The following is a 26,937-nucleotide window of genomic DNA, read 5'->3' on the forward strand; positions in this document are numbered from 1 at the left end:
GGCAACAGCATGGTTTTAAATGTGAATTTGAAGCCTCCACTGAAGTAGAAAGGAGTTGATGGTTATTGTCTGCTAACAACTAGATCAAGCGTAAGATGCACTCACATGCTCCAATTTAATATTTCTCCTTAAAAAAAATGATATTCTTAAAGAAAGCATAGTTTAAACCAAAATAATATATATTTGAAAAGAATGTAATTTATTTTGATAGTAGTTACCCCCTCTTAATCACTCAAAATATTGTATTTAAAATATTTTCATGATATACTGTAGTAGGATATCTAGCAAAGAACATTTTTTCAGCTTTCTAGGAATTGCTCAGTTAAAATTGCCATCCTGTTATTACTCTGAAGAGGCACACCATTTATGTAATCATTGCTTTTTTTAACATTCTAATAAAGTGAGCAATTTTAGCATATCTCTCTTTGCTATACATACCATGTACATAGACATTCTGGATTTCTTCTTTCTTCTCAAAATCTGAGAAATAATAGATAAAAGTTCTAGTTATATTGTAACCTTGGGACCTCTACAGGCCCCAATTATTCTAAAAATGTTGTATTATTCTTCATAATGACTATATGTTTAGAGCTGGTTTTCATTTTTATTTCTTGTTTTGCTTCATGCGTAGCTTCCATGAAATAGGCAAAAAAGTGTCCAGGAATATAAACAGACACCTGGGGAGGGCTGAGTGTACCATATGATAATGAAATTTTCCATTTATCTTGAGTCTCCCAGGTACTGGTAATCCTTTTTTCTGGGAACAAGAAAAAGAGAGCTACTCCAACTAGCCCAAAGAAAGGGGAGTGTGGCTAGATTTATTGCAATGATCAGGGATTTCACAGAAATGAAATACAGCCAGGCCCTGTTGGGACCTAAAGTGAGAATTTGGAAGTTACCAGAGATTAAGGGTCTCTTGATACCCCCTCACAGACCTTCAGGGAAGCTGCCTGTGAAGCTGCTCATCTTGGCCTGACTTGCTCAAAGCTCCCATTAATAGTAAGAAGCTTAAGTTTTCTCACTCACCTTAGACAGTGTCCTGTCCTCCCCAAGTCCTCATGGGGCCAGTCTACCTACTTTCAAACTCTGAGCCCACTGGTTTGACAGATGGGACTTTCTCAATGTTACAGAGCATTTTTCATTCTGTGCTCTTGGCCCCAGTTAATATTTCAGTGTTAGAACCTTTTCAGCAACCTCCCTCTCTGCCCATAAAATGATTCAAAGAAGTAAAAAAAACAAAAACAAAGACAAAAAACTTATAGCCTCAAATACAAACCATTTCCTACTTTACAATCTTTGCAAACAGCAATATATGCTTATAATATTCCCACAGCATTCTGGAGCCGAATTTAGGTTACTGTGAAGTGTTTTGGGTGGGTTATGGGCCATTGGTGATTGGCAATATTCCCCAGAACAAACCGCTACCACCCTGAGATTCTTTATAAAGATTCTAGAAACTCTGAAGGACCTGAAGCAAAAAAGGAAAGTATTTTTAAAATAGCCATATCATATGGCTCTGTGTAGATGAGACAGAAGAGTGTCCATGTTTTTCTGTGCTGGAATTTTTCCTCTTATTATTTCTTGGGAGATTCATGAAAGAAATCAGACTTCCTTCTGAGTTTTAAGAAAACAGACCTTAAAAGATACTGTATTTTGGATGGAATGGGAGCTTGCATATTCTTTTCTGGCCTTTCTTCTATTTTTTGTTGTTTTTATTTAAAAAAAAAAAAAGAAAGAAAGAAAATTTTAAAAAGCTGGACCTCCAAAGTAGAGTAAGTGTTTTCTTCCGTCTTCCTTCCTCTGCTTAGGTGATCTGGTTCGCCCAACCCTGTGCTCCTTTCACCCTTCCAGAAGTAAGGAGAGATCCCATGGAGGTCATCCTGTGCTCTGATCTCACTGCACACAATATGCCAGGCCGGCTAATATGGCAGACCCTCTGTCTTGTCTTAAATCATCAAAATTCTTTTTCCCTTTGTAACTTCAATTGAACAGATTGTTCTCAGGACTCGTGTAGAAGAAACACTATGATAAGCATTATGGCTCTTTCGGTTTGGGCTCTTCCCACATGGCGGTCTCCAGCCATCTTCCTGTCTATCCTTTGTTTCCCTTTCTGTGTGCGCGTGTTCTGCTGACCCCGCTGCCACGCTCACCTTGAAGCAGCCAGTGCTCAAACACTATTTTACCGGTGGCTCCAAAGGTGTTCTGAGAAACAAAGAGCTCCATGATCAGAAAGATCTCTGCCGTATTGGATTTTCAATGTTAGCCCGGTTTCGTGAGGGCAGGGCTCAGCGGGGCACAGCCCAGGACAGACCCACGCACACTGTGAGTCTCCCAGAGACAGATGCAGTAGGCCGGGTTTCCAGAACCTGCTGACCACACAACATTTTTACATGAAGCACCGCAAAGAACAGCAGTTCTGCAGAAAACCCTGTAAGGAATTCTTAAGGCAATGCTCACATGAGTAATTACCCAATCTCCACTGCCTGGCTTGGGCGAGTTATCCAGCCTGCCGGAGTCTCAAGGATTGGGTAACAGGCCATAATCCTGGCAGATTTGAATGCCCAGGCCTGGGTCTGGCTTTTGGAGAAAACCAGAGCCCTGGTATCCTTGTGTCACCTTGCACTTGGAATCTATTTTTCTCACTGAAAAATGGGTCCAAAGGCTCATTCTGACTAATACACTCGTTATGCTGGCAAGGTGGTTAATTCTGGATGTTGACTTGTGTCTGTGTTTCCATTAATTAAGAAAGCTTAATGGATGTTTCTCCTTTTTTTTTTTTAAAGATTTTATTTATTTCTTTTAGAGAGGGAGATAGAGCAAGTGAGTAGGGGGAGGAGAGAGGGAGAGGGACAAGCCGACTCTGCTTGATCTCACAACCCCGAGACCATGATCTGAGCCGAAATCCATACTCGGACACTTGCTTACTCAACTGAGGCCCCCAGGTGCCCCTTAATGGATGTTTTCAATTTCGTCTACAGCCTAGGCTGGATATTTGTCCCAAGAAAACAGGGCAGTTAAGTGGTCAGGAACACAGGCTCTGGGGCCACACAGCCCAGCTCTAGGATTCACATCTCAGTTCTGCCGCAGGAAAGCTCTGTGACCTCACACAAGTAGTATAAACAGGTTGAAGCCTCAGATCCCTAATCTGCAAAATGGGGAGAGAAAAGAGTTCTTACCTCAGAAGTTGTCCTGGGGAGATGAGGACGGCAGGAACAGAATAAACACAAACACCTAAGAACAGTGTTGGACACAGACTACAGTGTTTGACATAATGACAGACAAACAGTCATTATGTTGTCACTGTGACTTACAGTAATTATGATCACTCAGAAACAAAGCATGTTATTCTTTCTAAGGGCATCTGTTCCCCAGCCCCAAAAATGGCTGATGATTAAATTCTCTAAAATGGAGGAGCCAGTTTAAGAAAAGCTCTTTATTGTTCTTACCCATGTAATAGTTTTCAGGGATTGGAAAAGTAGGATCCTTGCAGCTCATGGGTTCAGCCATTGAACTGCAATTACCCTTTGACTTCTCCACATCCTACCTATCAAAACATGTTGGAAAATACCAGAATTTCTGAATAACTGGCCAAGACAAAATACATTAAACACACACAGATATTTGTCAGAGGAAGAGCATGGCAGCCTGAGGTGTGTGTGTGACTTCGTGTCTTTTCACTCTGGCTTCATAGCACTTTTGTGTACTTGCTGATTGACTTCAGAGAGGCTGAAGGACCGGTTTCTTTCAGGCCTAACTGCAATTTGGGAATGTGTGTTTGGAGAAACTATTATACCAGAAATCGAGTAAAAAGAAAGAAGTTGGATATTCTGTGCAGTTTGTAATAAAATTTTAAACTACTGCTAATCCTTCCCTCCTCAGAAGGTCTTTCTTGGCTTCTAGACTAAATTAAACAGGCTTATTCTCTATTCCCTTAACACCCCACGTGGGCCCTCTTCTTGTCTATGTGGTGCCTTTTTGTGACTAGAAAAAGGTAGCCTTTCTCGTGCTGCTTTATTTCTGTTTGTCTGGAAATTATTATAGTATGGTGATGTCATTAGTACAGGACACTTCGGTACCACCTGTCATAAAATTGTCCTGAAAAATACACAAATCGACAAAATAGGCGATGTGCTTCCTCAGACGTTGTGTCTTTGTGCACTCTGCCACCAGCAGTCCTGGTCCTACATTCCCCCTCCGTCAACTTTTGTCATTCTCATAATGATCTGCTTAATGTCTTTTCCTCACCATTTAACTGAGACCCAGGGGACATGGCTGTGTATGTCTGCTTGCGTTCCATCTTTTTTTCTCCAGGAAAGCAGAGTGCAGGGAAATCATATAACACAGCTTTGTAGACCTGGTTTGAATTTGAAATTTGATAAAATGAGGATAGGATGTTCTGTTCTAGGGTGTTAGAAGACAAAAACACTTACTTAAAAGCATGATAGTTGAGCATTTCATTGCAAGGAGCTCATGGAAATTCACTTCTGTACATGCTTAAAAGCTTATAAGCTTGTCCTCCGGGGGTTAAGTTAAATTATTTGTGCGTCTACAAAGTCCAACCTTACATTTAATGTTTTCCTTTTCCCCCTCATCCTCATGATGTATCTGTGCTCTGCTTAAGCATTGAAAAAAAAAGGATGCAGCCATCAACAGTCAAAATAATTGAAGTCCCATGGAATTAAGGAGATTCATGGTAGACCTTAGTCAATATAAAATTAATTTTTCTGGGGGTGGCAAAGGAGATTGTTGCAGAGGCAAGGAGGGTAGGAGAAACAGAACATAATGAAAACACCAATGACAATTTTCAGTTCTAATATCCCTGGGTGTATTGACTTAAAGTAATCAGAAGAGAGTTCACAGAATATACCACCTCCTTCCAAGTTAAATTCAGGCAGGACTTGAGAAATAAAGGTAAGAAACGAGTATGGAACAAGCAGCCGCTATGTCGGTAACATATGAGACACATAAACTTGCTATTTTACTTTATTCTTGCCCAGATGACTAGAAGCTGGTAATGGATAGATTAGGCTTGAGATGAATTACATGAGATCAAACACTTGGAATTTTACATGGAATGATAGAATCAATAGCAGCAAGATCTCTTTGGCCCTGGAAAAATTTCCTAAGAGAAGTAGTCACCGTGTGACTGGGCTAATTCAGATGACGGCTGGAGAGCCAACTGCATGGAGAAAATGAGGAGAGAATGAGACCTATGACCGATAAGTCTTTTCTGTCTCCATTTTCCCCCAACGTACTGGCTTCGGCTCCAATGGAAATCCATGGTGTGAAATATATGTTGTTTCATGTATCTGTCTTGTGCTGTGATGGAACTCTGAGCTGAAGTGTGTCTGTAACCCATTAGGCGATGGTCATAGTGTAGCCAGAAAACCCTGGTGAGGCCTTGGGAACTCTAAAGAAGTCATCTCAAGCAGAAACTTCAGTCTCTAAGATTTTTATTAGAAACAAATGAAAGGAAACCTAAACAGACCAATAAACAAGTGACCTGTAGCATTCCACGAACCTAGATGCTGCGAATTCTCCCAGACCTCCGGAGCCCCATGCTTAGTGCCAGGCTGGATGAGATCACTGGAGCTCCAGACCACAGCGGCTGCCTCTGGGCGCTGCACATGGGCATTTATTTTAATGTCGGAAATATACAGAAAAAAATCCCTTTTTTTTGGGTGGCTTGCTGGGTTGTCTGCTTTAGCAGATTTGTCCCCAAATTTCAGAGCACAGGATGAAGCCCTGAAGTTCTCATTTTATGTCTGCTCATGTACTCAGCTGAAAGCATCCCTAAAACCTAAAAAGCTCTATTCGTAAGGTCTTTCCCACTCATGCTGATTTTTTTGAGGACGCCATAAATATTTCTAGAGAAATTACTCCTGCTGAAATAATACGCTATTATATAAATTTATAATACAGAGTTAATCTTCTCAATAATAGAGTTTCTACTTTTTTGGAGTCTTTTCAAGTGTAATCACTAATGTGTGTCAAGAAAAATGTAGAAATGAAAGAATGATTACTCTTAATCCAGGTGAATTTCCTTATTTGAAATTATACAAATTACCTATGAACTATTTCTGCAGTATCTTCAATAAATGACAATAGCAATTTTTTTTATTAACATGAATTATTTGACACTTGTATTCCTGACAATATGGTAGAGCAGCTTTTTTTTTTTTCCTCTACAAAGAAACATTTCTCAAACCTTCACATCCTCAGACTTTCAAATCCAAACTCCATGGAGTACATTGTAATCGACATACATTCCCCCTACAATGCTACAACTAAGAGGGAATAATAATTTGGGGGTAGTCAGTACTGCCATACGGTTATAGTTGATTGAGCCTGGGAGCACGCTGAACATGTCCACATGTTTGAAGCTTGATTGTGAGTGACAGGAAAGTGCTTTCGTGGTTCACTTTTTAGCAGTGCAATAAAGTTGCCATTATAAGTGGTCAGAAACCACAAGCCAGATATTTACATGTGAAGATCTGTTTGTAGCATTATTATATAAATATGATCTTTTCATGTCAGGGACTATTTTTTTTTACAAAAGGTTTTCCTTTTCTGCTTTGTCTTCTGCTTTCCCATTGTGTAAAAATATACCCCAGTTTCTCTTCAGATCATAGAGGTTAAACAAAAAATTGGATGACACTAAATGAAAATTGATGAAATGTTCACTGTGGGCTAGATGAGATTCCAAAAACTGGTGTCCTGTAGGTCAGATCTGAACTTTGCTGTGTTTTGTTTGGCTTAAACAGTGCTTTGAAAGACCATAAACTAATTTCCCATGTTTAAAAATTGGGCCATGACACTCAAAAAGTGGTTTGCCTTAAAGAATCAGACGTGGTAGTACCGGACTTGCATTTGACTAGGGCTGAATTATGGCTGTCATCTTTCACTGGTCTTGTATAATCTAGGTCACTGGTCCTCATAGCTACAGCAACCCACCCTCCTCACACCAGTCTACCATCCACAGCCCATCTCCCTTCATTGCCCCAACCCACCACCTTCATTATTTTGCCCTCTGTAGAGGGATTGCCTAATTGGACTCCTAAACATTTGAATTCATAACCCGTGGACCAAAGGTTTTTTGGTTTTGTTTGGTTTTGTTTTTTACAAATGAATCAGATAAGAATATTATATCCATATCAGAGTTGAATAAAGTGTAATCGATCATTTTAGTTCAGGGTTAAATTTGCCTTTTGAGGAGTAGTCACAATTGCATGAAAAAGAATAAAATACCTAGGAGTAAATTTAGCCAAGGAGGTAAGAGCCCCGTACACTGAAAACTATAAGACGTTGATGAAATAAATGGAAGAAGACACAAATAAATGGGAAGATAGTCTTGTGCTCAAGGATTGGAAGAATTCATATTGTTAAAATGTCCATACTACCCAAAGCAATCTGCAGGTTGAATGCCATCCCTATTAAAATTCCAGTGGCATTTTTCACAGAGCTAGAAAAGACAATTCTAAAATTGTATGGAACCACAAGACTCCAAAGCATCTTACGAAAGAAGAACAAAGCTGGAGGCATCATGCTCCCTGGTTTCAAACCACATTACAAAGCTATAGTAATCAAAACTGTATGGTATGTCATAAAAACAGACCCAGATCAAAGGGTCAAAAGAGAGAGCCCAGAAATATACCCAAGCATTTATGTTTAATTAATTTACTACAAAGGAACCAAGAATAACATTGGAGAAAGGCCACTCTCATCAACAAATGGTGTTGGGAAAACTGCACAGGCACATGCAGAAGAATGAAACTGGTCTACTATTTTACACAAAAATTAACTCAAAATGGATTAAAGACTTGAATCTAAGACCTGAAACTACAAAACTCCTAGAAGAAAATGTAGACAGTAAGCCCCTTGACACTGGGCTTGGCATGGTTTTTTTGGATTCGACACCAAAAGCAAAGGCAACAAAAGCAAAAATGAACAGGTGGGACTACGTCAAACTAAAAAGCTTCTGCACAGCAAAGGAAACTATCAACAAAATGAAGATGCGAGCTACTCAAAGGGAGAAAATACTTGCCAACTATATATCTAATGGGACATTAGCATCCAAAATACATAAAGAAGTCACATAACTCAATAGCAAAAACAACAAATGACCCAATTTTAAAATGGGCACAGGATCTGAATAGACTCTTTTCAAAGAAAACATGCAGATTCCCAACAAGCATGTAAAATGCTGAACATCATTAATCAGTAGGGGATGGCAAATCAAAACCACAGTGCAGAATCACCTGACCTGTTAGAATGGCTGTCATCAAAAGATAAGAAGTAACAAGTGTTGGCAGAAATGTGGGGGAGAAAAGAACTCTTGTGCAGTATTGGTGATAAGGTAAATTGTGTAGTCACTTTGGAAAACAATATGGAGATTCCTCAAAACTTAAAAACAGAATTACCATATTATCCAGCAATTCCACTTCTGGGTATTTATCTAAAGAAACAAAAACAGTGACTTTAAAAGATAAATGCATCCCCATGTTCATTGCAGGATTATTTACAATAAGTAAGATACAGAAATAATCCAGGTGTCTATCAGTGGGTTAATAAAGAAAAATAAGGTATTAACACACAATGGAGTATTATTCAACCATGAAAAAGAATGAAATCTTATCATTTGTGACAACATGGATGGACCTTGAGGGCATTCTGCTAAGTGAAATAAGTCAAAGAAAGACTAATACCATATGATCTCACTTCTATGTGAAATCTAAAAAAAAACCCCAAAAAACCAAGCTTATAGATGCAGAGAACAGACTGGTGGTTGCCAGGGGCGGGGGGGGGGTGGGTAAAATGGGTGAAGGAAGTCAAAAGGTACAAAGTTCCGGTTATAAAATAAATAAGTCATGGAATATAACATACACCATGGTAACTATAGCTAATAAAACTGCATTGCATATTTAAAAGTTGTTAAGAGTAAATTTTAAAAGTTCTCATTATAAGAAAAAAAAATTCTGTAATTATATTTGGTGACTGTTGTTAACTGGACTTAATGTGGTGATCATTTTGCAATCTGTCAAATATCGACAGAAGTAATGCAATCCCAATCAAAATACCAGCATTTTTCATAGACCTAGAATAAATTATCCCAACATTTGTATGGAGCCACAAAAGAACCTAAATAACAAAGCAGTCTTGAGAGAAAGACAAAGCTGAAGGGATCACAGTCCCAAATCTCAAGATATACTCGAAGCTGTAGTCACCAAAACAATATGGCCCTGGCACAAAAAAGGACATATCAATCAATGGGACAGAACAGAGAGTCCAGAAATAAACCCATGCTTAAATGGTCAATTAATCTATGAAAAAGAGGCAAGAATATACAGTCTTTTCAATAAATGGCGCTCACAAAACTGAACAGCTGCATGTAAGAGAAAGAAATTGGACCCCTTTCCGACACCACACACAAAAATAAACTCAAAATGGATTAAAGACCCTAAATGTGAAACCTGAAACCGTAAAAATCCTACCAGAAAACATAGGCAGTAATTTCTCTGACATCAGCTGTAGAAAAATTTTTCTAGTTATGTCTTCTAAAGCAAGAGTAACAAAAGCAAAAATAAACCGTTGGGACTACATAAAAAACAAAGCTTTTGCCCAGTGAAAGAAACCATCAACAAAACAAAAAGGCAACCTATCGAATGGGAGAAGATACTTGCAAATGATATATCCAATAAGGCGTTAATATCCAAAGTGTATAAAGAACTCAACACCAAAAACCCCAACAATCCAATTAAAAAATAGGCAGAGGACCTGAATAGACATTTTTCCAAAGAAGACATACAGATGGCCAACAGACATGAAAAGATGCTCAATATTTTTAGGGATACTTAAGGGAATCCCCACAAGTAGAATCTAAAAAAACAAAATGCATAAACAAAGAACAAGCAGAATCAGGCCTATACATAGGGAGAACGAACTGGTGGTTCTGAGGGGAGGGAGTGGGGGGTGGGCAAAATGGGTGAAAAATAGTGGGAGAAGCGGGCTTCCAGTTATGAAATGAGTAAGACATGAGAGTAAAAGGCACAACATAAGGAATATAGTGTTTATTGTAATAATGAAGTAAAAGGATAGATGGTAGCTACACTTGGGGTGAACATAGCATAATGTATAAACCTGCCAAAACCTATAAATTAATGTAAGATTGTGTGTCAGCTATACTCAAAAAATTAAATTTTAGGGGCGCCTGGGTGGCTCAGTGGGTTGAGCCGCTGCCTTTGGCTCGGGTCATGATCTCGGGGTCCTGGGATCGAGTCCCGCATCGGGCTCTCTGCTCAGCGGGGAGCCTGCTTCCTCCTCTCTCTCTGCCTGCCTCTCTGCCTGCTTGTAATCTCTCTCTGTCAAATAAATAAATAAAATCTTTAAAAAAAAAATTAAATTTTAAAAGAGTACACTAACCTTGATGAGCTCTGAGAAATGCACAGAATTGCTGAATCATTACATTGTGTCCCTGAAACTAATATAACACTGTATGTAGTTATACTTCAATAAAAAACAAAAACAAAAATCCATGGGTGCCTGGGTGGTTCAATCAGTTAAACTTCTGCCTTCCACTCAGGTCATGATCCCTGGGTCCTGCGTCCGAGCCCCACTTTGGGCTCCCTGAGCATCTGCTTCTCCGTCTCCCCCTCCCCCACTTGTGTGTGCATACTCCCCCCGCCAAATAAATACATAAAATTTAGAAAAAGAGGGGAAACCCAAATACAAATATCAAATCATTATATTGTAATGTCTGTCAATTATAAAGTATTTTAAAAGATTTTAAAAATTAAGTTGTCATAAAGGGTAAAAAATGAGAAGTAGTTAATGTGAACAAAATATTTTTAAGTGCCATAGTATGACACATTAAATAGTAATCAAACTCTTCTGTACTGTTAAACCTTTAGGAAAAAGAGAGTTAAGGGGCACCAGGCTGGCGCAGTGGGTTAAGCCTCTGCCTTTGGCTCGGGTCATGATCTCAGGGTCCTGGGATCTAGCCCCACATTAGGCTCTCTGCTTGGCAGGGAGCCTGCTTCCTCCTCTCTCTCTCTCTGCCTGCCTATCTGCCTACTTGTGATCGCTCTGTCAAATAAATAAATAAAATATTTAGAAAACAAGAGCTAAAATTACACATATAAATGTAAAAATGGAGTCCTCAGTTCTCTATTCTGCAGACACAGAGATCTAAACTCACCTGTAAAAATCTACCTATGAGTTTTATCGTTAACATATAGAAAGATGATGCTTAACTTCTGATTTATTAATTCCTATAGCGGTTATTACAGAAGAAACCCAAATCAAGTTCATGTGACCTTTCTGAATTCCCATGCCCCAGATTATTTTATAGTTATCTTTTTCTTTCACTTGTGGCCTGCTATGGATCTTAGAGCGTCAACCCTTGACCATGTTAAGTGAAATAACTCTTCCATAATAACAGCCAGTCCTTGGACCAAGTCTCTGAGATGTCCTAGAGGAGGCAGAGAAAAGACTAACTTGGCGTTCATTTCGGTGAGCGTTATGAAGCTGAACACCAGGGCACGTGGCTACCGCTGGAACTGGCACCCTCCCCCACATCTAGACTTGGTTCAGCAGAAGCCACCAGAATCTTGCTTGGCCTTAATCTGATTCAGAATTCCCTCATGTAAGCTTCTCTGTGTCAACCTTGACCGGAAAGGACCTCCATTCTTTATATTTTTTTAAATATTTTTTTAAAGATATTTTTTATTTATTTGAGAGAGAGAGAGAGAGATCACAAGTAGACAGAGAGGCATGCAGAGAGAGTGGGGGAACAAGCTCCCCGCTGAGCAGAGAGCCCGATTCGGGGCTTGATCCCAGGACCCTGGGATCATGACCTGAGCCAAAGGCAGAGGCTTTAACCCCCTGAGCCACCCAGGTGCCCCAAGGACCTCCATTCTGATTGCTGATCTGAGTGACACCTGAATGGCTAAAAATAGAATAGTTGACTGTCCTATAATTGTTGAGAGTCTTCCTGACAGTGAAGCATTAGAACTTTAAGGCCTAGTGAATACATTAATAAAATGCCTCTTGGGAACAACATTTTGTACCAGAGAAAGTACTAGAAGCTTTCTTATTTTTTCCCCTTACCGAAAATATTCCTGTCTTTTTTTTTTTCCCCACCATAAGTTCTACATAATCACTGTTTAAATTTTGGTATATTATCTTACAAATGCTACCTCTCACTTTTTCTTTTTTAATGCATTATGTTCATTGGGGTTCAGTGTCTGGCTCTGGAGTCCCTGTGTGACACCGTGTCCTGAATTCAACCCCAAGTGCCCACAGATACGCTCTTCGTAGACCTGTCTGTGAGCACTCTGTTTCGGTCTGCGTCCGTATGAGGGCCAGAACGGAAAAGGGTTCTTGAACCTCTGCCCAAATAAGCCCCCAGTCAAAAATCTACACAAACCATGAGTGCTGAAGTGAATGCTCAGGAGTCACTATAGTTTAATCACACCTAGCACAAATATGTTTAATTCACAACTGTGGTCTGTGTTAATGCTTTTTAAACTATTGGTCTTGAAATGCTCTATTTCCGAATATTAACTTTTACTATAGGAGTAAAAGCAGAGTAGTTCTTTCCTCTTCCTAGGTGTTTACTAGGCAGTGGTGGTTGTTACAGCAGCAATGAGACAGGGTTGAGCTTGACAAATCTCTGATTGCAAATATATATATGGCACATTTCAGGTTATTTATTTTTTCTCATTTTAAAAATTTACTGCTCCACTTAGAAGTCATGTTATAAGCTGTTGCTCAGATACTGCCTTTTTGCACAGCACAGCTCTCATTTTAACCATATTTTGAAAGATAAATGAATTGTGTTTCTTAACAGAATGTTCTTTTTTATCACTTCCTTCACTAGATAAATAAAACTAAAAATCTTATTCTTTCATCTAACAGTTTTGTAGAAAAGCTCACATTCTCTTAAACAAAAAAATGAGTACAGAAGTATATTAGACATAAGATCCTTCAGAGAGTAAAAGTAGCATATTTATGTTCATAAAATGCTGACAACTTTTATGGCAATTGATACCATTTCGTACATATGGTATATTTCAAGTTTATTGTTACCAATCCTGTCCCTTGTTAGCAATGAAATTGTCCCCTACAGAGCAATTCCCCCATCCCTTCTAAAAGTGAAATTATTTACGAAACTGGTTTAGCAGCGAGAAGAGAAGAACAATGCTGTTCTCCCTTCCAGGGAGGCAATGGAGTGTAGTGTCTGTGCAAGAGCCCTGGACCAGGGTTGAGGAAACGTGAGCTTTGGTTCCAGTTGTGCTATAATACAAATGTTTGTTAAATGAATGGATCAATGAATAAACAGACCACTTCTGTGGACCTACCTCCCAAATACCATGTTTAGGACCTGGAGTACATTGTCTCTATCTCCCACCAGCTCAAAGTTGTCCCCATTCCAGGTAAACCATGTCTCCCTTGTCCCTGGACTCATTTGCTGTGAGACAGTCGTCTCAAGGATTGTTGTCATGGAATACTTGTGGTATGTGTTAGTAGTGACTCTTCACCTATTTCTTATTAATCTATCTCTCTCCACTTGGACACATTCCTTATGTAATCACACAGGGAGTCAGTGATGGGATGGGAATGGGGTCTTGGTTTTGATACCTTCTCTAATTCCCTAACATATGAAACTAGTTTCCCTGAATTGTTTTGGTTCAAATATGAAATGGAAAATTTTCCAATGTTTTTACACCTGTCCCAAACTCAATTCTTAATATAATGGGCTATGTGTCTGTACGGAAAACACTGCTTTAGTGTTTGTAAGCCACACCACCCAATTAAATTCATGCTTGGTGAATGTTTTCCATGCTCTGTTTATTCTGTGTAAAACATCCATTCCGATAAATAACTTGCCCAGGAGAAGTTTGCAAGGACACAGCTCAGCTTGAATAAGAGAGCTAGTTGAGAAAATGATGGAGAAAACATGAGAGAATCCCAGCTTATCTTGAATGGGGGTTTCTGGTGTGGTTTTGTTTTAAATCAGTTGTTAGAATACCAAATATAGTGATATTCAAATTTAACTGATTTAATGAATTATTATACAGACTCATTAAAATTTCTATCTATATAGAATTTTAAATGACATGGCAAGTGTAATAATATGCTAACTAGGAAACTGAAAAAAAATTTGCATTACAATTTTATCTCAACTAAGGTAAAATAAACACACCAACATATTAACAGCAATTTTCTCTAGATGATGAGTTATTTTTATGATGACTTTTCTTCTGTATATTTTTACTTTAAAAAAAACAACTTAAAAACATCGCTAACAATTTCTGTTAAAAATTTAAAATACAGGGGCGCTTGGTTGACTTCATCGGTTAAACATCCTACTCTTGACCTTGGCTCAGGTCATGATCTTAGATCGTGAGATAAACCCTACATTGGGCTCCATGTTGGGTGTGGAGCCTACTTAAGATTCTCCCTCTTCCTCTCCCTCTGCCCCTCCCCCAAATTTAATTAAATTTGTATTTAACTTAAAAATCTAAATACAAATTATGTTGTGTATTGTTTTGTATTATTGCAAGTTTGGATTTTCCCAAGCCTCTACTCACAGAGGAATGGCTCCATGAGAGGAAACTCAAAGAGATTCAACATATCCTATATAACCTGATGCCATAGTAGGTCATGGCTCACTGAAGGTTGAGGGTTCAGTAGCATCAGTCATGGGAAAGAGGATCTTATGCCATGAGGGCCAGCAAATAGCAGGGCAGAGATCCCACAAACTCTCTTTTTTATGTGCTAGGTAGAACCAGGAGATCTTAGAAGAAGACATATCTCAGAGTCAAAGGAACTGATGGTCTTTGAGAGAAGACAGACAAATAAACCTTCAGTGTAGTAAGAAAGCTATATTGCAGGGAATAATTACACAAAAGGGTGGTTCGGTCATCTGGGTCTAGGGGAATCCAGAGGTGATCCTTGAGTCCAGAGCTGGTCACAAGAATGGAGGCAGAGTTGCAAAGGGGATAACACAAATGAAAGTCCTTTAGAATGAAACTAAACGGTGTTTCTGGGAATTCTGATGATTTGAGTAAGGATGGGCGTAGAATATAAAAGAGATCAAGAACAAATGTGGTGAGTAAAGTGGCAGGAGACTGAGGTCTGAGCCTGAGGTGAAGCTGGCCTGAGCAGCCCAGGGACACGGGACTGAAGAAAAGGGGATGGGCAGGACGGATGGTGAAATTCAGACCCAGCAAACCCGAGATCCTGTTGGATGTGTAGTGTGGACAGGGGGGATGGCAGGAGTCCTAGGATTCTGGGGCTCCTTAGAGGTAGCATTAAAATAAGAATTATCAGAGGAGATGAAGGCAAATCATGAGTTTCAGTCTGGTGTAGATTTAAAGTTAAAACTTCCTTCCTTCCTTCCACTCTTTCATTCCATCTCTTCTCGCTCTTTCTGCCTTCCTCCCTGACTCTCTCCCTCTCTTCCTCCCTCCCTCCCTCTCTCTCTCTCTACTTTCTTTCCTTCCTTCCTTCCTTCCATTTATTCATTTAGTTACTTAGTAAGCTTTTATTATGCCATTTCTGTCTGCAGGGCACTATCTCAGCCAAATGTCCTTGGTCTATTGTAAACCAGGCCAGTTTCTATGTATCCTCAAGCACGAGGAAGAGAAAGTTGTTTTCACAGCCACAGCTACTGGGTACCTCTGACCAGGACATAGCTAGTCCAGGTATAAGACACAAAGTGCTTAACTCCTTTCAAACGGCACCACATAATGTATGTTTTTATACTGGAAAAGCCACTAATGGCCATTTTCTTTCTAGGTAGCGCCATTATTTCTGTTATGTTTCTGAAAGAAAACTTAAGAGCTTCAGATTTACTAGGTAAGTAATTGGTTAATTCATGTAATTGTAGCACTGCTTAATCAAGAAACAAATAATACTATTGATAAAAAAAAATAGGTACATTAAAAACTGGGGACAAATTACTGAAATGAATAAATTGGAGATGAATGGTGTTTTCCTGGAGCTGCCTTCTCCTCCTTCTCATTAAATAGTTCAGTTGTCATTGTGCCCGTGGCTCATGCTATTGGCCACAGTGAATTATTATTTTACATTACTATTATTATGAATGTTATGAAATTTTCATGAGCACAATAAAATCCAAGAAAACATCTGTGTTACCTAATAGAGGAACTCCACTTCAAAGGCTCTATTTGTTTGACTGTTACATGGAAGAACTGCATAAAAATGAAAACCACACAAAAATCAGATGCACCAATTAACTACCTAATTTGTATTTCGCTCTTTCCAAAAGTAACACAGAACATTCCCCCTTCAAAATTTTATTTAGAAATACAGCTACTAGTGGGAAAGAACAGCAGCCTTCCTGACAGAAAGATTGTTCTTATATAGCAAAACCATCATGTTTTGGTTGTGTCTTCCTCCTCTTATTGGAAATATCCCTTGTGAGAAGAGTTCTGGAACTTCATATTTTCTTCCTTGACGAAATGCTCTCTGAATTGCTGCTGACATCCGATAACAAATATGATACTTTAGGCACTTTAAATAAAGGCAATGTCTGCTCACTTCCAAGGAGATCAGATTTTTGTAAAATCTTAGCTTTAAATGTGACACCAGTGTTGGTATGTTGAGAATTCGTTTTCCCTGATTGTGTTTCTCTTGAGCCCAGTGTCTTGAACGTGTTTTCACTTCTTCTTCCTCCTTGGTTTCATTCTGCTAGTAGAGTTTTTAGTCAACATCATCAGATTTGTCATAGTTACAATGTTTTCCCAAATACACTCATATGTGCATTGTATCTTTTCACATATATTATTGTTCTGTACTCTTTTTTTTTTTAAATATATCATGGCTTATGGAGTCATTTGGGGAAGAGGCATGAAATCAGAAAGGAGAATGAGCATTTGTCTGAGTTTTACGAATTAAAAAAATTGGGTCCTGAATCACTTTTCTCATTTATCAAATGTCTCCAGGAAACTAAATCATTTTATCTAACATATGTCCTCTTTTGTAGTTAATGGTTGCTTGAGTTTAAATGAAGCTGAGGTATTTAATGAGGTAATACAGGTGGATATGTAGGCAGACTTGCTAATTATTGTGAACATTGATGATAAAAAGATGATGGCAATGGCATCTCTGCCCTCAAATAATACAGTCAATGATAAAATGTATAGAGTAGTAAGTTTTTTAAAAGCAGGAAGTAATATGTGTCTTAATGCCTTGAAGATTTAGTTTAGAAGAGGGTTTCTCAACCTCAGCACTGCTGCCATTTTAGGCTGGAGAATTCTTCACTGAGGGGGGTTGGCCTGTGCATTTCAGGGTGTTCAGCGGCATCCCTCCTCGCCTTTACCCATCAGGTGCCAGTAGCACCATCTGCCCTCATTACAGCAACCAAAAATGACATCACATGTTGCCACATGTGCCCTGGGGGATGGAATCAGCCCCAGTTGAGAACCGCTGGCTTAAAATAAATAGAGGTTACTGTAGCTGAGAAACTCAGAGAGAACGTTTTAGAGCGGGAACATTTCAGTCAGTTCTGCTGGCTGGATAGGACAGGCATGGGCCATTCCTAAGCATTTGGAGGGTGATGTACAAAGGAACTAACATGAGAAGTATTAACAAAGGTATAAAAAGGCAGGGTAAGTTTCTATTTAATTCTGTACTCTAACTGCTGCCAATCAGCTTAAGAAAAAAAATCAAGTCACAACTATGGAAAAGGAAGAAATAGAAATATCAATGTGTGCAGATGATTTGCTTATGTACTTGGAAATCCCAAGACCAACAAAACATTACTAAAACTAGCTCAACATCAAAGGGTATAAATTAAACTCACTTCCATAGGTTCAAATCTGGATTCAACTTTTTCTGTCAACTATGTGGCCACGTAATACTATGTAGCTTCCCAGCCTCAGTTTGTTGACAAATACAGAAGACTGTTCAAAGGATCAAATTGGATAATTTGTATAAGCACATAAAGCCTTGTTACTATAATTGTCATCATTTCTGCAATCAACTTCATTCCTGAGAGGTAATACTAAAAATGTAATATTGGCAATAAGAAACACACACACACACATATACACACATACCAAAAGACAACGATAATATAAAGAATTAAGCCTCTATTAACTCTTTGATTCTTTGCTAATTTCTCCTATTTTAAGAAGAGCTAACATTTATTGAATAGTTCCTCTTCCCAGGTGCTATTAGTGTTTTATATGAACTATCTCATTTAAATGTAGGAGCAACCTATCTACAGAGCTGATACTTAGGTCCTGTAACCAAGGTCCTGTAACCAATGAGTGGTAGACCAGTATTCTAATAGTGACAGTCTGATACAACCACAACGTGATGGCTAAGGGGGAGTCTCTAGTGACACAGAGCTGTGTGACCTTTTGAAGTTACTTCATCTCCTCTTTCTCCTCACCTTTCAAATGAAGATGGTATTACCTACTCTGTAGGATTAAATGAGTTCACAGAAGCAGAACTCTTAGAACAGAGCCTGTCACGTAGTAAGCGTTCCGTATTATGACCGTTATCACTGCTACCTCAACCTCCCACCCCTACATGTCCTCCCGTGGTTCATCGGAGGAAACCTTGATTAGGATATCGTTGCAAACTTCAGTAATCCAACTAACATTTTCCACAATTCCCGTTGGGTATTTTTGCTTTCCTAATTCAATGCTTTTTAAGTAGGGCTGTATAACTGATGTCACATTCGTTTCATACTGAAGTTACAAGTGACCGATTCTTAACTTTAGTGGTGTAGGAAGAAGAAACAAGGGAGCCATCCATCCCATACCCACACCTCCCACAGCAATGTCACAACATTATCGTGACCTGAAATGCAATAACCCACTTCAGACTAGGGGAAAAGGACTTCTCCCCAACCTCACTCAGTAATCTGTTAAGTCACAGGTATTTTCTTTGGGTCTGTATTGCTGTTGCCTTGAGAAAATTTTGCTCTTTCTATAAAGAGCTAAAAATTCAGGCTTTTTTTTTTTTTTTCTTTACAGAGACTAAAACCAAACAGGGAAAAGAGTAGTTAGTGGCTTAAAAAAAAAAAAAAAAAAAAAAAAGATTAACATACAAGCATGCTAAAAATTAAATTGTCAAAATGTGCAAAAGAAAATCATTTATTTTTCCCTGCTTCAAGCAAATGAAAGTTTGTTTTTCATGATGGAACAAATGAAGATTTTGGGGCCATGTGGAAACAAGCTGAACTAATTTATTGCCAAATGTTGCTCTGTGGCTATGAAGCTTTTCACCACTAGCCTCAAAAAATGACCTCACAAAAGCTATGCCTGAAAGGAATCGCCAACTATTATTAACTCAATGACAGGCTTTGGACTGTGCTCTGATTCTTAGTGGACTAATAACTTTAAATTATTTTAATGATTATTTTTCCTTTAAAAAGCTCCAGATTTCTCTCCCCTTCAATCAGCCAAAACCTATATAGTACTTTCCCCTCTCTCCCTTAGTCATCAAAAGTACTAAATCCAGTAGAATGTGAGATCCTAGTTGATATAAGTCCAGATAGTATCATCATTTAAAAAAAAAAAAAAAGTCAATTCATCAGTACTCTCCAGAGACCAGTAACTTGATTACTTCAAGTGACCTATAAATGGTTTCCCCAGATAGAATGTCAAGAGATTAATAGTGACATGAGGACCATCTCTTTCCTTCCTTCTCCCACACCAAATGGTCAGCTTGGGTAAGGGCCAGTATTGAGAATACTGATCTAGCCAAAACAAACATCATTTCTGGTTGAGAGAACAGATTGGCTCTTTTGGTTTCAGACCTGCCTCAAGCAAAAAGGTGCTTTCACGATAGCGCAGGACGGGACCCATGAGCAGAAAGAGCTGCCAATTTTCAATTAAATTTTAAGCGTAACTGAGATAGTTTTGGACTCCTAGTGGTCAGTATCCTGAGGTAGCTCTGTGTCAGGGCCCTCTGTCACATCAGACCTCCAGGTGAGCCTTCAAATCCAGTCATCTCTTCTTGTCCAACCAAATTCCTGGAATCTAGCAGGTGTGGCAATTAATTTGTACCTGGAGAGGAAGAGACTAGTCACAGAGAGATAAATAACATGCCTAAGCCTTTGCAGCCGGCAAGCAGCAGTGAAATTTGAATTCTGTGGGGGCAGTTTCAGCGTGGTATTTGTAAGATACATTGAGTATCTTAATGTTTCTAGATGACTCTCTTGGGCAAACAGACCAGTAGAAGGTAAACTAGCAAGCTTTCTAATGTAGAGACCTGTGTCTTTCCAAAGAAAGATTATTTGTGGCTTTACTGAGATAAAAAATATTAGGAAAAGACATCTCATGCCACTTTTAGAAAAATATGGAGTATAAATGCATTTTAAGGAAATTTATATAAGGAGCTGCTAATGAGTGTCTTCAACACTTTTAAACACTCAGGAAACCTGGGCACGTGATCCATAAAGGAGACCGTGAGTCACACAGACAAATACAAATGACACCCCGTAAACAAACATGTAACAGCCGTTCTCTGGAACTACCTCTGTAATTGTCAGAGGAAGCTGAAATTAAAGTTATTGAGAAGAAACAATGGGTGACCTACTGATCTGCCCTAGAGTCATTAAGTAGACCCACAGTGACATGGGGCTCCAGTGATATAATGCACGTGCAGAAGGACTTTAAAAGTATAATTGCAAAATCGTGAGTCATTTTATTTGTTTTCAAGGAGTTTTGAAACCCACTGAAGATCTACATTGGTAGAAATGGGCAGAGTATGCAAATGTGGAAGCAGATGGGAAACAGGGACCCCCTGTAGGAAAGTTAAGTTAAATAACACTCCCTCCAGAGAATGGGACATCATGCTGATTTAAAAGGAATGAGGCTGCCCTAGATACACTGATGTGAAATGTTCTCCAGGGTGTTCTGCTACATAGAACAAAAGCAAGGTACAGAAGAGGGTATGTAATATGCTGCCATTTGTGTAGAAAACTCAAATGCATGCTCTCTCTCACACACCAGCATAAAACACCTCTGAAAAGGGAAATCAAAGAATTGGTGGCAGTATTAATTTCCAGGAGGGGAACTAGTGGGCCATGAGGGTGTATGAGAGATTTACCTTTTTACTCTCCACCCTTGTGTGTCTTTTGAATTTTTTACCATATGCTCATGTTACCCAATCAAAACTCAATTTAAAAATAAAGAAATGTAAGGACACTAGATACAGTTAGTGGAGATTTTTTTTTAAAAATCACTGGCAGAGGAACTCAATAAAAATAAGAAATTTGGATTTCACAAAAGTAAGCTTAGAAGTCTCCAAGATTTTTAAGTTGTATTCAATCCATTTATTCTACATCACTATACCAAGTTTAGAAATCTGTTTTTTTGTTTTGTTTTGTTTTTTTTAGAATCCCATCCTCCTAGCAACCTAATATTGAACAATTATAAGATCTTTTTTCTTTTCCAAAGAAAAGGTGGGGCTGATCAGTAGTTTTGCCCAAGTTCTTGGGTACCTGTAAAGTTTATTATTTTCCTTTTATTGCAATGCTTAATAATATATGTTGGGTTTTTTCATTTTTAAAATTCTCGGTAGAAGTAGTTTTTAAAACTTATGTATACGAAGGAATATGCCAGATAAACGTGAAGATGTGTGAGCTGTTCATTTATGTATTCAGGGGGGAAATGTATTAGGGGGGGAGAATAACAATGCTGAAAAAATAACAAAATAGTATTGAAGTGAAAAAAAATTTTTTGTGTATAATTTCTGCCTTCACAAAGTATTACAAAGTAAGCTCTTACATTAGAGGAAGGTTATTTTATAGTTTCTACAATACCTTGAAAGCTATCATCTAGCTTTTGTGAAAAGCCAAATGCTGTTTGTTCTCAGAAATAAGAGTTCAAAACCCTAAATCATTGGTTAAGAGGAACAAGAAGTTGGTGTCTTCCAGTTGTGAGATTTTATAGATAAACCAGATTGCTTCAGGTTGGAGTCAATGCTGGTTGTAAATTACACACACAGCAATGCTGACCTTAGTGATGAAACAGGTTGAATTAGGTTTTCAAGGGTGCTGTCTGAAAAATCCTACTTACCTCAGTTTTTCTCTGCTGATTATTAATAAATAAGCAGTTTTCAGTGTTATTTGGAATGTCAAGGCCCCCTCTTTACGTGACCCCTCTTCCCACACAGATTCCTTTCCATTATTTTAAGTACTGTGAAAAGGATGACAGTAACATATTCTTTACATAGGTTTATAATGTGGATATTTTACTAAGTTACCCCTAGAATTCTAGATTCTAAATGGAATGAAATAAATCTTTTAGCAAAGCCAACAGTCACCTTTATTATTTCTGCTAAAAGGACTTCAAAACATGGCAGTGATGAATGAAGGTGATCTTTTACCAGTTTCAAAGTGTAAAACTGTGTGTGTGTGTGTGTGTGTAAAGGCTTCAAAGATGAGAAAGTGCAGAGTAGATCATCAGGTCATCAAGTGGTGGACTTCTCCACTCTCTGGGCTCTGATGGATCTAGATCTATCATATACTTACTGGTCCACATAGAAACAAACAACCAGCTTGCATATGTTTTCATGTGTCCAAATACACGTGCTCTGATCTTTCCCATCTTTGGGGAAAGGTTTTCTGAAGAGGCTAGGATTCATCTGGAACAACAAAGAATAATCGAAGTTATGCCCCACCCCATCCTTTACCTGGCCCTTATCCTCCTTTTAAAGACAATGTCATCAAGTGAATGCACAATGCTATCTAGGGATGGCTTGTTGAATTATTTTATTTTATTATTTTTTAAGATTTTATTTATCTATTTGACAGAGAGAGAGAGCAAGACACAGCGAGAGAGGGAACACAAACAGAGGGAGGGGAGAAGCAGACTTCCTGCCAAGCAGGGAGCCAGATGCGGGGCTCCATCCCAGGACCCTGGGTTCATGACCTCAGCCGAAGGCAGACACTTCACAACTGAGCCACCAAGGTGCCCCTGATGCATTGTATTTTAATAAGGAGGGACTATAGGCAGTTTTATAAGTAATTCTCAGTCTGCAGGTAATGTTTGCATTGATGAAAAGGCTCAAATATCCCTTTTCAACTTGGTTTGTCTTTTCAATTTTATTTAAAGGTATGACATTGGCATTTGCGGGAACATATTTATTGGTGAACTTTGCTCCAGATAGAAATCAGTCTATCTCTGCAAGAACAGTCCAGTATTACTTTGTTGGCTGGCAGTTCCTGATCTATGTGGTAAGAATCTTAAACATTTTACTATCCCAGAAGTTATATTATCTAGGCCACTGGTAATGCAGACGTTAGCAAATGAATAAAGTCTTGTCTTCTCAGCATTAATAATCTCATTAAATTGTAAATATATTTGACCAAGACCAAAGTATTTGAAACACTAAATCAACAATAGAACACCCCCAGTTTCCTGAGTATCCTATTCCTGGGGGTGACTTGTCACTGAAACAATTTCCACAATATTTAATCCAGCAAATTCCAGAGCAGCATGTTTTAGGACAACTCAAAGTAAAAAACAAACCCAAAAAACTTTCTTCCTAGGTCAAAGGGAAATGCCTGAAGACACATTTAACTTCGCTGACTTTTATTCGAGATAGAGATTTTCTTCCAAAAAAGTATTCATTGAGACCAATGCAACAGGTTGTCTGGGGAGAAGTAGACAGCAGTAGGATAATACTGGGAGATGTGTAAAAGAAAGAATGGAATGAGCTCATGTAGAAATTTGAAGGCACTAATTGGGGTATTTTATTTGACTCAGTGATTGTATTCAGGGGGTATAGTGAGAATGTGCTGGATGTAGTTGGTTTAGGGTGAAGAATCAGTATGTTCCAGGAAGGGCAGGTGGTGAGAAGAAAACTGGGGTAGACAACATGAGCATTTAACCAAGAACCATATTAGTAAAATAATTGTGAATTCAACAAAAAGAATCAAAGCACAGAGAATCACACATCTTTAGGATTAGAAGAGACTTCAAAAAGCTATCTGTCTAGTCCTCTGCCACTATAACAGGAAACTCATATGACCCTACTTCATACACCTATTGTTCTAGATGGGACATTGGGATTTGTAGGGACATGTTTTTTTGGTGAAGTTCACTCTAACTGTAACCCAGAATACTACAATGGAGACTATGTAGTACTACATTATTATCTGACAGTCTTTAGTCTTTGTGACAGGAATTCTATGTATCTTGCCATCTCTGATACAGAATTCTGACCACTGGAACACAAATCCTTACAGGTATTTTCTCTTTCTAGCCTCCCACTATGCTCCTTTCTTATTCAACAAAGATACTTGGGTTTCTCTGCTTTAAAAAAAAAAAATCATTTAAAAATCCTCATCTTTACACACTCTGTCATAAACTGTCCTGTTTCCCCTCATTCCACTCTCCCCTCTACTTTCCCAGCTCCTAGTCACTCTTCACTCATTTTAATCTGGTAGATTTCCCCCCGCACCCACAAATTGCCAAGTGAAATTGCTTTTTTGGTCCTGCTTCTTCTTGAAACTTGTGCAGCATTTACTCATGACCCAACATCTCCTTGAGGCCCTCTCTTTCTTAGCTTTCTCTGTTTGTTTCCCCTATTTCTCCTCTTCCTCTCTGACCATCCATCCCATACGCTGGGTGGGCACCTCCTTCTCTTGTGCCAGTCACTCTTAATCTATTCATGCTATGTACTCTTCCAGGATCCCATTGCCAACCCCATCATCCTATAGGAAGACCTCTAAATCCAGACCTACACCTCTTTCCCAGTCCTCCTCTGAATTGCAGATCTATCTTCTCATCTGTCCACTTATTACTCATCCTGCCTGGATGTCTCATAGTTTCCTCAAATGTATCATCTCAAAAATTGAACTCAGTGTCTTCTCCCCTGGACTCTCTTCTTTTTTGTATTAGAAGACTTCCCTTCCTCCTGCTCTCCATCAACCTTTAGGATTAGACTTTCCAGCTCAGATTAGCCTTCCCTGGGCCTATCACACTTTGTGCCTCCCCTCTGCCCCATTGTAATCCTCCTGCTTATCCACAAGATCTAACCTTTGAACAGATTTCATCAATCAAATCCAAGGCTCTAGAAGCACTTATCAAGTGTTTCATAGTTGCCTAGACTTGAAGTCCTATTGACGTGTTATTATTCTTTGCCTACAAGGCAAAACAAATTCTTAATCCAGTAAGAAAAGGGTCACATACTCTGTGACCAGAAAATGAATAGCCTGAGTCGAATCCTTTGGAGATTAAAGTTGCATCAAGACTTAATTTCCTGAATAAACAGCATTGTTTGATGATGACATATATTGTTTTGATAACAGAGGAAACATTAAAAAGAACAAACCAACTTTTTATTAAACCTTAAATTTCCATTAAAAAAAAACCCTCTGGCATTACTTGCATTTTTTGCAGCTTTCCAAAGTCAACTCTTAAACTCATTTATTCATTTATTCACTAATTCATTCAACTGATTAGACACCCAGGGTCTAGAGAAGAATTCCTGTAATAGGGATTTTAGAGTCCTGGGAGAGGCCCGTATTCCTATAAAATAATGAAAGTATATTTGAAAGTAAATGTCACCCCCAAAATGTAACTAATTTCAGATATTTATAAGATAGTATAAAATAAATCTGTAATAAAGTCACATTTGATTTAATTTTTTTAAAGATTTTATTTATCTATTTGAGAGAGAGAGAAAGATCACAAGTAGGCAGAGAGGCAGGCAGAGAGAGAGAGGAAAGCAGGCTTTCCCTGCTGAGCAGAGAGCCCGATGCTGAGCAGAGAGCCCAATGCGGGGCCTGATCCCAGGACCCTGAGATCATGACCTGAGCTGAAGGCAGAGGCTTAACGCACTGAGCCACCCAGGTGCCCCAATAAAGTCACATTTGAATAACATTATTGGCCATAGATTCTAAAGGGAATTATCTGCGTTATCTTAATTTGGAATTTTAATCCATTATATTTTGCATCTCTAAAGACTCTAGAAGTTATCAATTATATGCTAAGATCTTGAGCTAGAGTTGGATTTGAATCTGTTAAGCATTGAAGTAATTAATATTTAATCCTTGGAGGGGGCAGTCTCTGTGCTGTTTCTCCCAACCATGACTGCAAAGATCATAATTATGGCCATTAAGACCCTTCTTTGAAGTGTCATTCATCCAGCTGTTCTTGGATTACACCAAGGATAAATGCAGTACCTGAAGTGCTTTTCAGGATGGATCAAATAACTAATACCATGAGTAAAAATATTTTAAAGTCTGGATAAGTTTTCCATTTCTCAAAAGGGGACCATTAAATCATAACCCAGCAGGCCGATAGCATCTCCTTGATTCGTGGGCTTACCTGTCCCAGGCGGATGTCCAGGTTACCTTTCAGGCATGCACGAGCTGGAGGCCTCAGAAACAAGAGCCCAGGAGTCTATCCTCTGAGCTGGTTCTTTTTCTGGAAGGAAGAGGGTTTGAGAAGCCTAGTGTCAACGGGCCGGCAAAGAATGACGCGTCTTCTGCTCACCCACTAGCATGGCCTTTCCCGGCCTATATTCATAAATGGGCGGCCCCAACCGCTGCTTTGTCAAAAACCAAAAACAAGTTCATGTTGGAGCTTCAACTTGCTAGGGAAGTGGCTGCATAACATGGCCCTGTCTGAGAGATTCAACTCTGTTAACATGTTCAAAGCCAGAGGTCCTTTAGGAAGGGAACAGACTTGCCGACCACGGCGTCCTTTCCTCGAAGAACCTCAACCTTTGGTGAGTGACACCCGTCTATGCGGGATGCAGAACCGGAGTGAGGAAATTCGGCCCTGACCCTCATTTACTTCGTGTTCTTTGGCAGGCTTGGTTGTGGCCCTTTTTGCCCACCCAGACTTTCCAGCAGAGCATTTGGGTGGAAACTTGGGTCATGAACATAAGATCCTTCACAAAATAATCTCCATGGTGCTCACTTTCCCTCCATCGGAC

At 39.0% G+C, this 26,937-nt stretch overlaps 1 protein-coding gene across 3 annotated transcripts in view; it reads left to right on the forward strand.

Annotated features, from left to right (window-relative positions):
* The window catches only part of NIPAL2 (NIPA like domain containing 2), a 71,886-nt gene that overhangs the window by 22,980 nt on the left and 21,969 nt on the right, over positions 1-26,937 (forward strand). For all 3 annotated transcript variants that reach the window (XM_044245224.1, XM_044245223.1, XM_044245225.1), the window contains 2 exons: positions 15,802-15,861; positions 23,103-23,224. In XM_044245224.1, the coding sequence (XP_044101159.1) occupies positions 15,802-15,861; positions 23,103-23,224 (182 nt within the window). The remainder of the gene's footprint in view (positions 1-15,801; positions 15,862-23,102; positions 23,225-26,937) is intronic.

Source organism: Neovison vison, chromosome 4 (assembly GCF_020171115.1).
Source record: "Neovison vison isolate M4711 chromosome 4, ASM_NN_V1, whole genome shotgun sequence".
Classification (NCBI taxonomy): domain Eukaryota; kingdom Metazoa; phylum Chordata; class Mammalia; order Carnivora; family Mustelidae; genus Neogale; species Neogale vison.